This window comes from Acanthochromis polyacanthus, chromosome 22 (genome assembly GCF_021347895.1).
Source record: "Acanthochromis polyacanthus isolate Apoly-LR-REF ecotype Palm Island chromosome 22, KAUST_Apoly_ChrSc, whole genome shotgun sequence".
In the NCBI taxonomy this organism is placed as follows: Eukaryota; Metazoa; Chordata; class Actinopteri; family Pomacentridae; genus Acanthochromis; species Acanthochromis polyacanthus.
In genome coordinates this window covers 21,211,477-21,225,621 of record NC_067134.1, presented here as the reverse complement: position 1 = coordinate 21,225,621, position 14,145 = coordinate 21,211,477, and the positions used below count along the sequence as shown (strand labels likewise).

Sequence of the window (14,145 nt, the reverse complement as noted above, 5' to 3'; positions counted from 1 at the left end):
AAATGTCAAAAGATGAAAAAACACATTTTCACTTTGTCCAAAACTGCAACCGAATCACTTGTACGTCCACTTGAGGTATTAAATGTTTTAAATTTAGTTTAATTAAATTTAGTAATTAAATAAGGGTCTGTATTAGTAATTTTTGCAGCATTTTTGAGCCCACAGGACTTCATAAGTACAGTTGATCGATGCATGAAATTTTAAAAGTTGAAAAAACACTTTGAAACTTTTCCAAAACTGCAACCAATTCATGTCCACATTCACTCCAGGTATCCATTTTTTAAATTTAATTATTTTCATATAGCACAAATTACAATTCAGAGTGCCTTAAGCCACTTTACATAACCCATGTGGCTTGAACCCCATGTTATAGATTAGAGATTATAGATTGTGAAGGTATCACAGTCTAACGCCAAAACCTCCCTTTTGTCAACATGTTGTATTTCTATAACCAACTTGAGCATCAATATTATGGTTTCCAAGCAAGGCTAATTTCCTCAATGTTTTAAGATCCTAACAATGGTTTTGAATGGAGCTTTCATATTTAATATGCTTTATTTCACGTCAAGCTTGGTGATTCAAATTACAGAATATAAAGCTATATGGTTTGCCATTACATTTTTATTGTAATTATTGCCAACTGTTCATCATTCTGCAGTATTTCTCACAGTTTGCAGTCAATGGTTTATTTGAAGTCAAAAACCTGCCCTCTTGTGGCATATTCCAAAAGTTCAGTTCAGAACAAATCGACATAAAGGTTTTATTTAGTATAAATACTTGTATTTATTATAAATACTTCAAAATTGGCTGTAAGTGAAAGATAAATGCAGATTATATTCATCCATCTCTCCTTTTAAAAAATGTAATGCTAAGAAAAATGATTAATAGTATGTGTTCCACATGTTCTTTTGTAACTAGTGCAGACGAAACACTCAGTATGTCAGTGCTTTCGACAAAACTGATCAGATCAGGCTAAAGCTCTCATTTTAACTGCATCTATATATGCTTCTGTGTTTGTCTGGTGAAAGTGCATGTAGTATGTAACAGTAATGTTTGTGTGTTGAAGAAAGTCCGGCTCCAGTGGTGCTGGTCCCTGGGTGGCAGAGGGGTTTAAGCTTCTGGTCATGTGGGGATCAGACTTCATTTAATCCTCTAGAGAGAGAGAGGGAGTGAAAGGAGAGAGAGGGAAGGAAAGAGAGAGAGAGATCGTATTTATCGATGTCTAACTGTGTTTAAGGTGCAGTACTGATAAGAACCCCAAAGCGACAAGCTGACAGAAAAGGGCTGTGTGCCTGCAAACCCTACAGCTCAGTAACATAAGCTGTATCAAGATCTTTTGAGGGGAAATTTCGGAATCCAGATAATTTTCTTCTATGTGGAATTTGGAACTTTCTGTTAATCCTACGGGTCTTTTACGATTACCAGAACTTGGTAAACGTCCAGCTCCGAAACATTCTGGGAACCAGGAATCATCTAAACGTAATTCCTGAAGTAGCAACTTCAAGGATTCGAGACCTTCTGTGACTTTGGAAACACTACTCCTCCTGCTCCTCACCTCTTGCTTTTGAACTTCAGAAACTCTGTGAGATTTCTTTTGAATATTTTCTGGATTACCTGCTTTTGTTTTGCAAGTTTTGGAACCTAAGTACCCCAAGAAACAAGCTGTGATTCACTTTGGAGTCAGTTCTGGACATTCAAACTGCAATTTAAATCTTCCAAAATCCATTGTTGACCTTTTTCTGGAACACTGGCCCAACTCTTGACTCCTTCTACGCTGCACAGTTATCCTGGATATTTGGGTACCATTGTTTTCCTGAGTAAGTCTCAGTATTTCCTCAAACTTTCCTCATGGCTCAATCAAGCTCCTGTCCAAATCCAGACTTGTCAAACGTTGCTGTCATCCACAGTCCGCTAGGTGTTTGTTCAGACCTGGATAGCCAGAGAGGGAGAGAGGATGAGGGAGAGGAGGAAGACGAGGAGGTGGAGCTGGCAGAGGAGGTGGGGGAAGATGTTCTGATGATGGGTGCAACAGGACAGGAGCAAACTGAAGATGAAAGCAAAGAACAGAGTGAAAGGGAGGAAGGGAGGATTATCCAAGAGGCCTTGTTGCCAAATGGCGAAATGGGAGAGGGGAAGGGAGGAGGAAGTCTGGAGGAAAATGAGGATGGAGATGTGGAAATGGGGGATGAACAGCAAGAAATTGTAGATGAACTAACAACAAAGACTGAAAATCAATGTCATTCATTGGTTGAGGAAGCTAACCAACAAGCATTAGACAGCAATGGAGAACACGAAGAAGAGACAGGAAATGAAGAAACTGGACAGAAGGATGGAGAACTAGAAGTTGGAGATGAACTGGAAGAAAATGTAGACAAACAGACAATACAGAACGAATGTGAAGAGACAAAGATGTTGACTAAAAAATCAAGTCATTCTTCAATGTTAGTAGAGGTTGAGAGAGTTGACTGGCAGGTATTAGACAGTGACGGCGAATGTGAGGGAGAGCTGGTAAACGATGAAGAAGAAAACGAACAAAATGAAGAAATACCGAGTGGAAAAACAGAAGAGACCGGCAATGATGAAGCAGTCCATGATGAGGATGTTGCTATAGTGGAATCAGGAGAGAGGACAGAATCATCTAATAATGACCAAGAGGAAACAGAAGTTTGTCCTGGAGACGTAACAAAAGATGCTGAGGATCTAGAAACAGATTTGACCCCTGTAACTACTGAGATATATGAACAAGTTCCCTTTAATCCAAATGAAGCCTCAACTCTTATTGATACATTCAGCGCAACTGAAGAGGTGTCCGGTCAAACCGACCAAGTAACCAATGATGTTGAAGATGAAATGAATTCTGGTGAAAAAGAAAACTCAGAATTAGACATCAGCATTGAGGCAAAGATTGAGGATGTGGAGGTCCATGAGACTGCACAAGATGCAACATCTGATTTTGGGGATGTTGATGTAGAAGCAAATCAAATGGTTGAGCAACCAGACATAACCTTAGTTCCCTCTAAAGAGCAGTCAAAGTCGGAAGGAGGGATTGAGGAAACAGGGATGGACGGGATTGACCAGAAGGAGGAAGAGCAGGAGCGACAGGTTGAGGCTAATGCTGTAGAAGTGATGGATGGGGGAGGACAGAGTGTGAAAGAGGAGGGGAGGGAAAGTGCTAATGTTGCTAGAGAGTTAACAGGTGAGGAGGAGAACAGAGATCCTGAAATGCAAGAAGAAAAGCTTGAAAACACAGTGATGGTGGTGCTTCTTGAACCAGTGGTCCACTGTGCAGAGGAGGTTCCTGTAGACACCCATCCAGAAGAGAGTCTGGATGAGGTGGAGGAGGCTTTTGAACTCGATGAACACGGTGAAGATGAACAACTAAGAGGTGAGGAGAATGAACCGACAACAGATGGGGGAGGTGAGTTACAAGAACATCCTTTGCAGCCCCTCAGAGAAGCAGGGACAGATTGGGGAGACAAAACACAACTAGAAAGGAGACCTGAAGAAGATGTGGTGGCAGGAGGTGAAGAAACAATGGAGGGAGAGCCTGTGACAGTTTTAGATGATGACACTGAAGATGAGAGTAGACAACCTGAAGAACAAATTCCTGTTGCTGTTACAAGTTCTTGTGATGACGCCACAGACAAGCCTAAAGATGAAGAGCTACAAGGAGAGAGGGTTGAAGAGAATGATGAGAAACAGAAAGAAGAGACAAATGAAAAGCAAAAAGAGCACAACACAGAGGTGGAGTTGGACATAAATGGAAGAGTGAAAGGACTGAAACAAGCGATGGAAAACGGAATCTTGTTTCCTGAGCCGACGAAAGAAGGATTGGGGAAAGCAAGAGTGCTGTCATCTAAGAGAAAAGATAATGACTGGATTAAAAAAGACCAACCAGAGGAAGAGACAGCACCAGAAATGAAGGACTGGAGGAAAGAGCTGAAGCCTGTCAAAAAAGACATTTGGGAGGCGGAGAGGGGAAAGAAAGAATGGGGGAGGAAAGAAGACACAAGTCAGCTAAAGAAGCAGGACTGGATAAAGGAGCTGAAGTCAGTGATTAAAGATGAATCAATGCCCAAAAAGAGAGACGATCAGGTGAAGAAGAAGCGAGTGGTGCTGTTGGAGGACGGACATTCATACATCCCCCAGCGGGAGGAGATGATTGAGGAGAAGCGAGAGGAGGTTAAGCTGATATCTCATAGGAGAGTGGAGAGTCCTTTGCCTCCTGTGTGCAGGAACAGCAAAACACAGCAGGATCAGGAGTATGAAATCTCACTGTATGTGAAGGTAATGAACCATAAACACACTCACACCCTCCAACACACACCATATCTCCACCCAAACCCTTCATATGTACTAAAAAAAAGCAAATGTTCCTTCATGGTCACGTTATAATGGATGCCATTTGGATAATATTTCAGATGTCCTTAGAGCACCAGAAGCAGCTGGACTTCTCTTTATGGTTCTTGAATATGTTTCTCATCCAAGAGGCTTCTTCAGGTTTCTACCTTTCTTTAGTTTTAAAGAAACCTCATGGATTAGAGATGAAATGTCTTCAAGATCCAAAAATAGAAGGCCAGTTTCCTTTTACTCAAGCTCTTATGATAGGGATGACTGACAATCTACACAGACATGCCAGATTTGTATATTCCTGTCTCATAGTTTTTAATTTTTTGTTGCCTAATAAGATTTTACCTCAATAAATTTCCATCTACAGTGCATAAACAATGCAGGCAGAAGGAGTCGAGTTAACAGAAACTGTGACGTGCTTATGAAACTGTTGTTTTTCTGGAGAACTGTTGTTACTCAATGCTTGGAGACAGAATATGAGATTTTGCTGGTGTTTGTGTATTTCTGCTCCAATTGGACAGCTTCATTGGTGTTTCAGTGTCTCATTGATACCTTCAGATTTCAGGTACAGTTCTGATTTAGGTCTGAAACCTTGATTTTAAATGGGCTTCATGCAAGATTCATTGAGACTTTTGTTGTGCTGAACAACCTGACAACTTTTACAAATAGGACATGTTTATGTGCTGATTTTAAACGGACACAAATAGCAAGCTGCAGCTGAATGTCAGTGCATCCACATGTTATGTCACTGGGGCTCAAACTGTGTTGGCCTGACTGCCATAATAAGGTTTTTTAAATGATAGACTTGGGCTAGTTTGAGCTGATGCTCCCTTAAGGAGACTCAAAACAGCTCTGGACAAGTTTTGGATCTTTCGTTAGGAGACTGACGTGACATTTGCTTGATTTAGGCCCCTGTTAAGTTATTTTGTTTAGAGTGGAGTGGATGGAGGCCCAGGCAGTGTAGTGTGTACATCACTGTGAAGAAGGAGGCTGCTTTTACTAATGGCAAACAGGTTAATTTCTAGAGAGATTGGTATTAATGAAGTTAAGAGACCTAAAGGGATTCTAACTACAATTCTGAACCACTTGTTGTGTTTGTTTGTGTATGTGTGTTGGAAATGCTCAGAGAGACGGCAAGCGAGAGAGAAACCTCATGCTGATCTTCTTACCTTATCCCATTAAGACAGTGATGTCCTAATCCATCAGGCATGGTAACCTACATTGCTTCATGCATGCAATTCTAAATTTAGTGCCCGTGATAATAGGAACGCATTTATTTACATAAACACAACATTCTGTCTTTGAAAAGTGACCTTTGTGAAGCTTGTAAGAGTCCGTTTTTGTTCCATTTTCTGGATTAAACTTTAATAAACACTGACGAAGTGAATTCGGCAGCAACATTCCTAACTGAGGTGGGAATAAAGGAGAGCATTACCGGAGAGGTTTAACACCAAGAAAAAATGCACTAATATCTGAGCGTCGCCTCACCCTTACTCACAACAAGCTCGCTCTCCACTGGAGTTCACATTCAAACAATGGCCTGCTTTGTCAGGGGCTCTGTTGGCAGCACAGATGGAAAATATTGTGGAGGGGTTTGAGGTTGGGGTCCAGAAAGGTTGAAAAAGTTCAATTTGGTTTCTTCACCTGCACCAAGATGATGAACTGATGGACGTGTGAATAGATCTCAGTCAAATTACTTGATATATTTACACCTAAAGGATTGTTTTAGCTTCAGTTTATCATAAAACTGAGGATGGTGTGTGTCTTTTTCATAGATTTTTTGCAAGTATCTAAGGAGCCAGATTGAGAAAATGCCTGAGCAGTGTATCGGTGCTATGCTACTGCCGGTAGCACGCAGCCTTAATCCCCACATTCTCACTCTGTAAGCTGATTAGCTGCTCTTTGGTGCTGAGAGCTCTGGACACAGCGATGCAGCAAACAACACAAACCCACCTCACATTACACTCTGCATGTACATGATAGAGAACAGCTAGAAGCCCAGATCAACAAGCTGACTAATGGCAGTTAACTGTTATTAATGCATAAGGAACGACATATTAAATCAGATCAGTTTGAGTCGGTGTAGATTCATGCTGATCCTATGAGCTGAAAACCCCACCCTGTGCTGTCTAATAATGACAATAAACAACTGCTTTTTGGTCTATTTTCTCACCTAATCAGATCAACAACATTCTTATGACAGAACACTCTCTAAACCTCATCAGGCCTGCAGTTACCAGCAACACTCTCGAGAAGATTTAGTGGCAACTCTGTCGTGACAATCTCTGTTAAACACAACAAGTTTAATTCCATATCTGCAGATGAACTCGCACAAACAGTCAACTGCAAAGTGAAATGAGTCCAGGAAAAAGGGAATAGACTTTTTTACAGCAAGCAGATTGAATGTTATTAGTTGTGTCATTGACTGGTATTTAAAATAGTGGCATCAGTGGTGCTGCACAGGTTCTCTGTCTCTTTCTGAACTTTGCATATCCTTTTAGAGGGGGAATAATTGATCTCTGTCGTGCCCAAAGCAATAAAGGCTGCAGTTATTTGATAATTTATGCTTGGAAGTTACCATTATACACATACAGTACACCGGCCTGCACAGATAAATGCTTTATCACTGATATCTATTCGGTTACATAGAAGCTTCCACATCAAAAGTCAAAAACAATTATCTATGGGGTTAACTGAGATCATAATCTTTAGTTATAGACATTGCAATATACAAAAAAATAGCTTAACTTGAATGTTTCAGTGACTAAAAGGTAACATTCTAATTAAACCACATTGTAAGAACTCCACATAGAAAGAAAGAAGTTGTAAATTGTTGTGACACTTCCACAGGCTTCACTCTGTGTGTTTGGTGTGGTTGAGCAGATTCCATTGCCACCCACTGCCACACATCTAAAAATGAATGAGGGATTTATTCTGCAACTCCCAAATCGAATCAGATTGTAGTGTATGTTTATATAGCTAATTCTGCAAGAAAAAAAATGTGTGGCAGAATTTAATACAGTGGGCCCAGTGATCTCCATGCCCCAAAGCTACTATTATTTATCACAAAAGCTGTAAGAAAACAAACTTCATGTTCAAACACATGTCAAACTTTGCTGCATTATCAGCTAACATGACTAATATTGAACCAGAAGTGTAACTGATGCTTGTCAATCCAGCTCTTGTTCCACATTTTCACTTGAGACGCTGCTTGATATTTGTTCTGACAAAGAGGAGTTGTGTGTGTGGGAGATGCTGACATACCAGAGAGAAGAAGCAGGCGGACGGAACAACAGACAGTCAGACAGACTGGATGTGCTGTTGGGTGGTTATCATGGCTTTAATGGAAGATATGGATTAACTCGTTCTGGATTCCACCACCTGAGCGCCTTTTTCATGCGTATTTCTGAGTGTTTTTGAAGTGGAATGTGGACCTGGGTTGGTCATCATGTCCTGGTATGACATCACCATTAAAAAACTCAATTTCCCAACTATTGAATTGTTTGTAAAGGTAAGAAATGTTGTAAACTTGTGCACTTGATTCTTCTTATAATATACACACCAGCTTAATGTCCACCATGTTCAACATGAAAGTCTGTTTCTGTGAGGTTTGCTTGAAAAACAGTTCCACACAATAATTTTGTTTTTATCAAGTATTTCTTTAAAACTTTGAGGTGTTTTTTTGCTCACTGTCCTTCTGTAATTTGAATCTGGAAATTAGAAAGTGGAGCATGTTTCACTGCAGGTTTGATCCACTGCCACTAATCTCTTACTTCCTCAAGTGTTTGTCTTTGTTTCACATCCTGAGAAATGGATTACAAGTGGTCCCAGACTAGACAGCCTCCTTTTGACAGGAATTTTGCTGATTAAAGTATGTAGTAAATTCTGTTTGTGTGATGAAGTTGCTTTCCTATCTTTCAGTGAGCAAAGCTTGATGTCTTGATTTTCTGATGGTTTGCCCACTTCTTGTTCTTTGGATACAACTGCTCCTATTTCCACAAAGTGTTTTTCATCTACTGCATTATTAGAAACCTTCTTTGTCACCCTCTGAAGTAGTTTCTCAGTGTCACATTGTAACTCACTGTGGGCTCATTTTCAGTCCAACATGAAGTCCTGCTACGGAGCTCCTGTGGTGACATGATAAAAAATAAATAAATTGTGGCCACGATATAGCTATAACATGAGCACGAAATACTACTTCATTTGCACAAAATGCTACTTGTTTTGCTGTTCAGCAGAACCTGATGCTCTGTCTCTGCTGTCTGATGGGAGAACAGATTAGCTTTAAAGTTAAATCATTTCAGAACCATCTGTGTTGATATTAACACCTAAATCCCTGATATGTCAATAAATTCTGTGAATTCTAACTTACTGAACAGCTAATTTATGTGTGTGTGTGTGTGTGTGTGTGTGTGTGTGTGTGTGTGTGTGTGTGTGTGTGTGTGTGTGTGTGTGTGTGTGTGTGTGTGTGTGTGTGTGTTTGCAGGCAGGAAGTGATGGCGAGAGCATCGGTAACTGTCCTTTTTCTCAGAGACTCTTCATGATCCTGTGGCTGAAAGGAGTCATCTTCAACGTCACCACAGTCGACCTCAAGCGGTAACAACCCATGTTTACCGAGTGAACACATCTCTGCGCTCCTTTATGCATTTTGTCCCTGAGGGTTACCGTACAGAGCATTCAGTAAGAAACATTTATCATCTGTGTATATGAAGAATGTCAGTCTGTTTTTGCATTTTGTGTCGTTAGGAAGCCGGCAGACCTCCAGGATCTCGCTCCAGGAACCAACCCTCCCTTCATGACCTTTAACGGTGAGGTCAAGGTGGACGTCAACAAGATCGAGGAGTTCCTGGAGGAGAAACTGGCCCCACCTCGGTACACAAACACACAATCAGTGGCATGAGCCGAACAGAGGAGGCTGAGTTGATGAACTGAGGTTACGCAAATAGGGGGAGTGTTTTTAAAAATGTGGTAGATACAATTTTATTGCTACTGTATATAGCCCTTTATGGAGAAAGATCTCAATTCACATCCTTTGAAGGACATGTTATCTTTCCAAAATCACCAAAATTAGAGCATTCATCAGAGCCAGACACTTTAAACAGAGAAATAATTTTTGGAATTTCAGCTTCCAAAGGTCTTTGAGCTGCTCAACTATCATGTGAAGTTCCGTCATGAAAATGTACACAAATCTAAGCTGAAAATTTTAATATTTGAGCAAAATCACTTTATTCTAAAGGCCCTATTGAAAGATTCATAAAAAGGAAAGTGTTTGCGCCAGATTCTATAAAATAAATAAAATTAAATCAAATTTTGCAGTTTTGGGTGCAACCATGAAGCCATTAGTAAGCTGTGACGAAAATTCTGAGACAGGCTGCTGGCTGTGCTGATTAAGGGCACAAAAAAGTATGGAAACACACAAAAAATGTAAATAATAAAACATCTATTGCATGTAAAGTCACTGTTTTAATGTTGGAAACACCTGTGGAAACTTGGAAAAATGTTACAGATATTGATTTGACATCTTTTCAATTTTTTATGAAATAAATTATTCAACTTTTGCTTTTTCTTTTCTATGACTTTTGCCTTTTTGACTGAGTCATATTGCATGGAATACATTTCCAAGTTATCAGTCCTTCTAGATATAACTGTGCAGTTTTCATAGAGGTGCAGGACTTTATATTGCCATGAAAAATGAGCTTGGAGTGAATATAATGCTCAGAAACTGCTTAGAAGTTTAGAGGAATAAAATAATAGTACAATATGAAATATTAAAATACACAAGTACTGCGTACAGGTTTAGTCAGTTGATTTCTCTCTTGTCTTTTACATCAGCTACCCCAGACTGGCTCCCAAACATCCTGAAGCCAACACAGCTGGGATTGACGTCTTTGCCAAGTTCTCAGCGTACATCAAAAACCCAAGAAAAGACACCAACGACGGTGAGAGAGAGTTACACAACTATGTCCAACGTGGAAAAGTGTTGCTTGGAGTGTTAAACCAACAAATCAACTATCTCTATACTTACTTTGTGTTGAACTATTCACATAGAGGATCTACCCCACTGAGTGCCATTTCAAACTAACAAGTATTAAGTGGTGTTAAAGCTTGGTTAAACTCCTCAAAATTGCAGCGTCTGTCTTGGCTCTTGTGAAAAGATGCTAAAATCATCAGCAGAATTTAGAGAGAAATGTATGTCTATCTAACTATAAATATATATGCTTTACCCGAGGAAATCAGGACGATACACACAGAATTTACACCCAGCAGGTCTTTCCATGTGTCTTGCTTTGGGTACGAGAGGTCCTGGGTTAAAATCCTGGATGAGCCCAACATTTAGGTGGTGGCGTCTCTAGGTTGAGTCTTTGGGCTGCTGAACAGAAGGTCAGAACATCATGAAGTGACCTTTAGCTGGGCCCTTAATCCGATCAGCTCCAGGGTGCTTTACTGTAACTGACCCTTTTCTCTTTCATTGTTCTCCATGAAATAACAGTAAAGTTGAATCTTAATCTTTACTTATTTTCATTAATTATTAACAAAGAACAAGAAAAATGTAACAACAAAAACTACAAGGAAGACCTCAATAAATGCTAAGTTGCCACAGATGCTGACTGGTAGAAAATGTTTTGTGTATATAAAACAAAAATGATTTTGAAAGATGTTTGTTGCTACTGGCAGTGTCCAAAAATGGATAGAATATAGTTTGGACACTTGAGAACCCCATGCAGTCCAGATCAACATAATTTTAAGATCCGCTAATTACAAGAAACAATTTTGTGATTATGGGAAAAGCAATCAATCAATGACGGCACCTTGGTGGCACCTAAGAGCAAGAACTAAGGCTCATGTCATAGCCCCACAGCAGATCTAGATCTTCTAATCTTTTCATGAGACTGTAAACATAATTGCAAGATAAGAGCTCCGAGTGTTTTTCATTTGTCGATATGCATCTGCAGAATAAACATTCTGGTGATGAAGTTGCTGTTTCCAGTGCAAAGGAGGAGGCTTTCCAAAGCTTTCTGGTGTATTTATTATGTACTCTTTAAATAAAAGAGCCCTGCACAAGTATGAGTCGGACTCATGAGGCTCCTATACACAGAACAAAGAGCAGTTCATGTCTTCTGCATGCGACGAGGATTGAAAATGGCTGTAATAAATGAAGAATGAGTGAGCACAGAGAGCAGGAGAGAAGCAAACAGATCTGCCTCGAAGATTTTAAGTTTCCACGTAAGGAATTGAGGAATAGCAAAAGTAAAGATCTCAACCTTCATACCAATCACTAAATGAAACATAAAATTTACCCCTCTGAGACTTTAAAATGTGAAAACATGTCTCCCACTGGCCAAAACAAAACTTTGGAAGACTGACCCGTCAATCCATTTCAGTGCTTCTTTCTCTCTGCTACTCCAGCCTTAGAGAAAGCCTTGCTGAAGTCTCTTCGGCGCCTCGATGACTTCCTGAGAACTCCCCTGTCGGAGGAAATCGACGCTGATGCCTCAGGTGACCTGCCCGAGTCCTCCAGGAGCTTCCTAGATGGACCTGACCTCACGCTGGCTGACTGCAACCTGCTGCCTAAACTACACATCCTGAAGGTTCGGTCAGCTTCAGACACACAGTTGTGGCCCTTATTCAGACCGATGGACGTAATCTCCTTTATCTGCGTTTCTCTCAGGTTGTAGCCAAGAAATACCGCGGCTTTGAGATCCCGGAGGAGATGGCGGGAGTGTGGAGGTATTTAAACTGCGCCTACAAGAGGGAGGAGTTCACCAGCACCTGTCCTGCCGAGAGGGAGATCGAGTTTGCCTACCTGGATGTTGTAAAAAGAATCAAATAAGAGCAGGAAATAGTCGAAATAGAAGATATGAAAAGATTCAAGGAGGTAGAAATAAAGAAAAGCAGTTACAAGGACAAAGAATGATTGGAAACCTAAAGAAGATGAAAAGAAGGGGAGATACTGAATAGGATTGCAGTATATAGCCTAGACCGATCTAAACCATTTATTATATGATTCTACCGTTTTGTGTGTGTGTGTGTGCATTTGTGCGTGTGTGTGTGTGTGTGTGTGTGTGTGTGTGTGTGTGTGTGTGTGTGTGTGTGTGTGTGTGTGTGTGTGTGTGTGTGTGTGTGTGTGTGTGTGTGTGTGCACTCACAGGTTGGGCTGCATCTTTATAACCATTTTACACATAATGCTAATCAGTAATTAGCAGGTCGCTGGCAGAATTATTTCTTGATTTCTTTTGTTTTTGACTTCTCAGATAATGGCAGGGCCAAGTTCGCTGCAAAATAAAAAAGTACACATAATAGTGAAGCATTACCGTTCAGTATTACTGCATTATATACTCTACTTACAGCTAGAACATTTGTATTTACAGTTTAATCATTTTTAAAGTATAAATCTGTTATTCAAGCCGATTCAGAATCATGGAACTAAAGCATTATACAGCATTTAATCATAGCCAGAAGAATTCGTTTCTATTAATATTCTCTCCTCCTTTAGTAGCAATAATACTACTCTGTCTATGTTTGATTCTAATAAACAGGAGAGTGCACTTAAAGACAGGTTTTTATAATCCACAGCTGGATTCAGAGCAGAAACATGTCAGCACAGATCAGAACTTACTGTATATCAACCACAGGTCTCCTCTTTAACCCTCCTGTTGTCTTTATTTATGGGCACCAAAAAAATATTGTTTCCTTGTCTAAAAAAAATCTAAAAAATCATCGAAACACATCCCCAACATTTCTGAAATTTTGCTTCAGGAAGAACATTCCAATAATTCCTCAATTTTTTTTTTTTTTAAAAATCCCCAAATGTGGCAAGAAAATTCTTGTAAATATTTTCAAAAAATGTCAAAAATAATTACATATATATCAGCAAAACTAATTTCGCTGGATTTTGGTTGATTTTTTTGTGAATGCTCTATAGAAACATTTTAACATGTTTTTTTTCCCACCAAACAATGTTCAGAGATTTCCCAAAAATGCTGAAAATGTGGACATCAGAAGGTTTACTGTGAAAATATATATTTTTCTCTCATATTTTCAAAGTTTAAAACAGGTCAATTTGACCTGCAGGACAACATGAGGGTTAATATCTATAAAGAGTTTTTGGTTCAAATGTAGAAACCACAGAGCAAATCCCAGAGGTTTCCACTGTAATGTGAATATGCCTTAAATCCTACCACAATATGTGTAAAATGCATCCTGTGATTCACTTTTTGTTAAGTTCCTGCTTAATTTTATCGATTAATCAGATTAAACTGAAAACACAAAGCATTCTTTTCATTTAACAGTGAATGAGTCTGATGTGTGCTGACAGATGTGTGTGAACAGACTGCTGTGGTTATATTTGAAATGATTGTTTTGGACTTTCTGATTTTGTAGTTCACTCTCAGACCACTAACACTGGATCAGTCTCTCAGTCAGCACAGAAAAAGTTGTATTTAACCTCAAGGAAGCCAATTTTGGTGATGTTTTTTGCCCTGTTTTGATAAAATTGTCCTAAAACGTACTCATTTACTGTCATTTGGGAATGTTGGGTTCAATTTTCTTTTTCTGCCTTAACAAGAGGACAGAAATGTTCTATTTTTACCCCCAACTTCCCTTGAATGCAGCTTTATTCAGTTAAAATCACTGTTTTTGCACCCAGACTCCATTTCAACTGAGACAATCAGCCGTTCAGTGTTTGGCAGAGATGAAATGTTATCTGTAGCTAAATAACCCTGACACCAGCCTGCTGTGTTCTGGCCTTATATCCTCTCTGAGGGGAGAATCTTTATTAAACTGATTTTATCACTA

The 14,145-nt window shown here is 39.6% G+C and overlaps 1 protein-coding gene across 3 annotated transcripts in view; it reads left to right on the top strand.

Annotated features, from left to right (window-relative positions):
- Positions 1 to 14,145, top strand: part of LOC110953620 (chloride intracellular channel protein 4-like) — a 24,318-nt gene extending 10,173 nt beyond the window's left edge. The window contains exons 1-6 of one of the 3 annotated variants that reach the window (XM_022197720.2): positions 1,189 to 4,287; positions 8,837 to 8,946; positions 9,097 to 9,222; positions 10,183 to 10,289; positions 11,758 to 11,939; positions 12,020 to 14,145. In XM_022197720.2, the coding sequence (XP_022053412.2) occupies positions 1,849 to 4,287; positions 8,837 to 8,946; positions 9,097 to 9,222; positions 10,183 to 10,289; positions 11,758 to 11,939; positions 12,020 to 12,181 (3,126 nt within the window). In that variant the 5' untranslated portion in view covers positions 1,189 to 1,848 and the 3' untranslated portion in view covers positions 12,182 to 14,145. Of the gene's footprint in view, positions 1 to 1,188; positions 4,288 to 7,595; positions 7,862 to 8,836; positions 8,947 to 9,096; positions 9,223 to 10,182; positions 10,290 to 11,757; positions 11,940 to 12,019 lie in introns of those variants that run through there. The other 2 variants (XM_022197721.2, XM_051943570.1) reach the window with 2 other exon arrangements.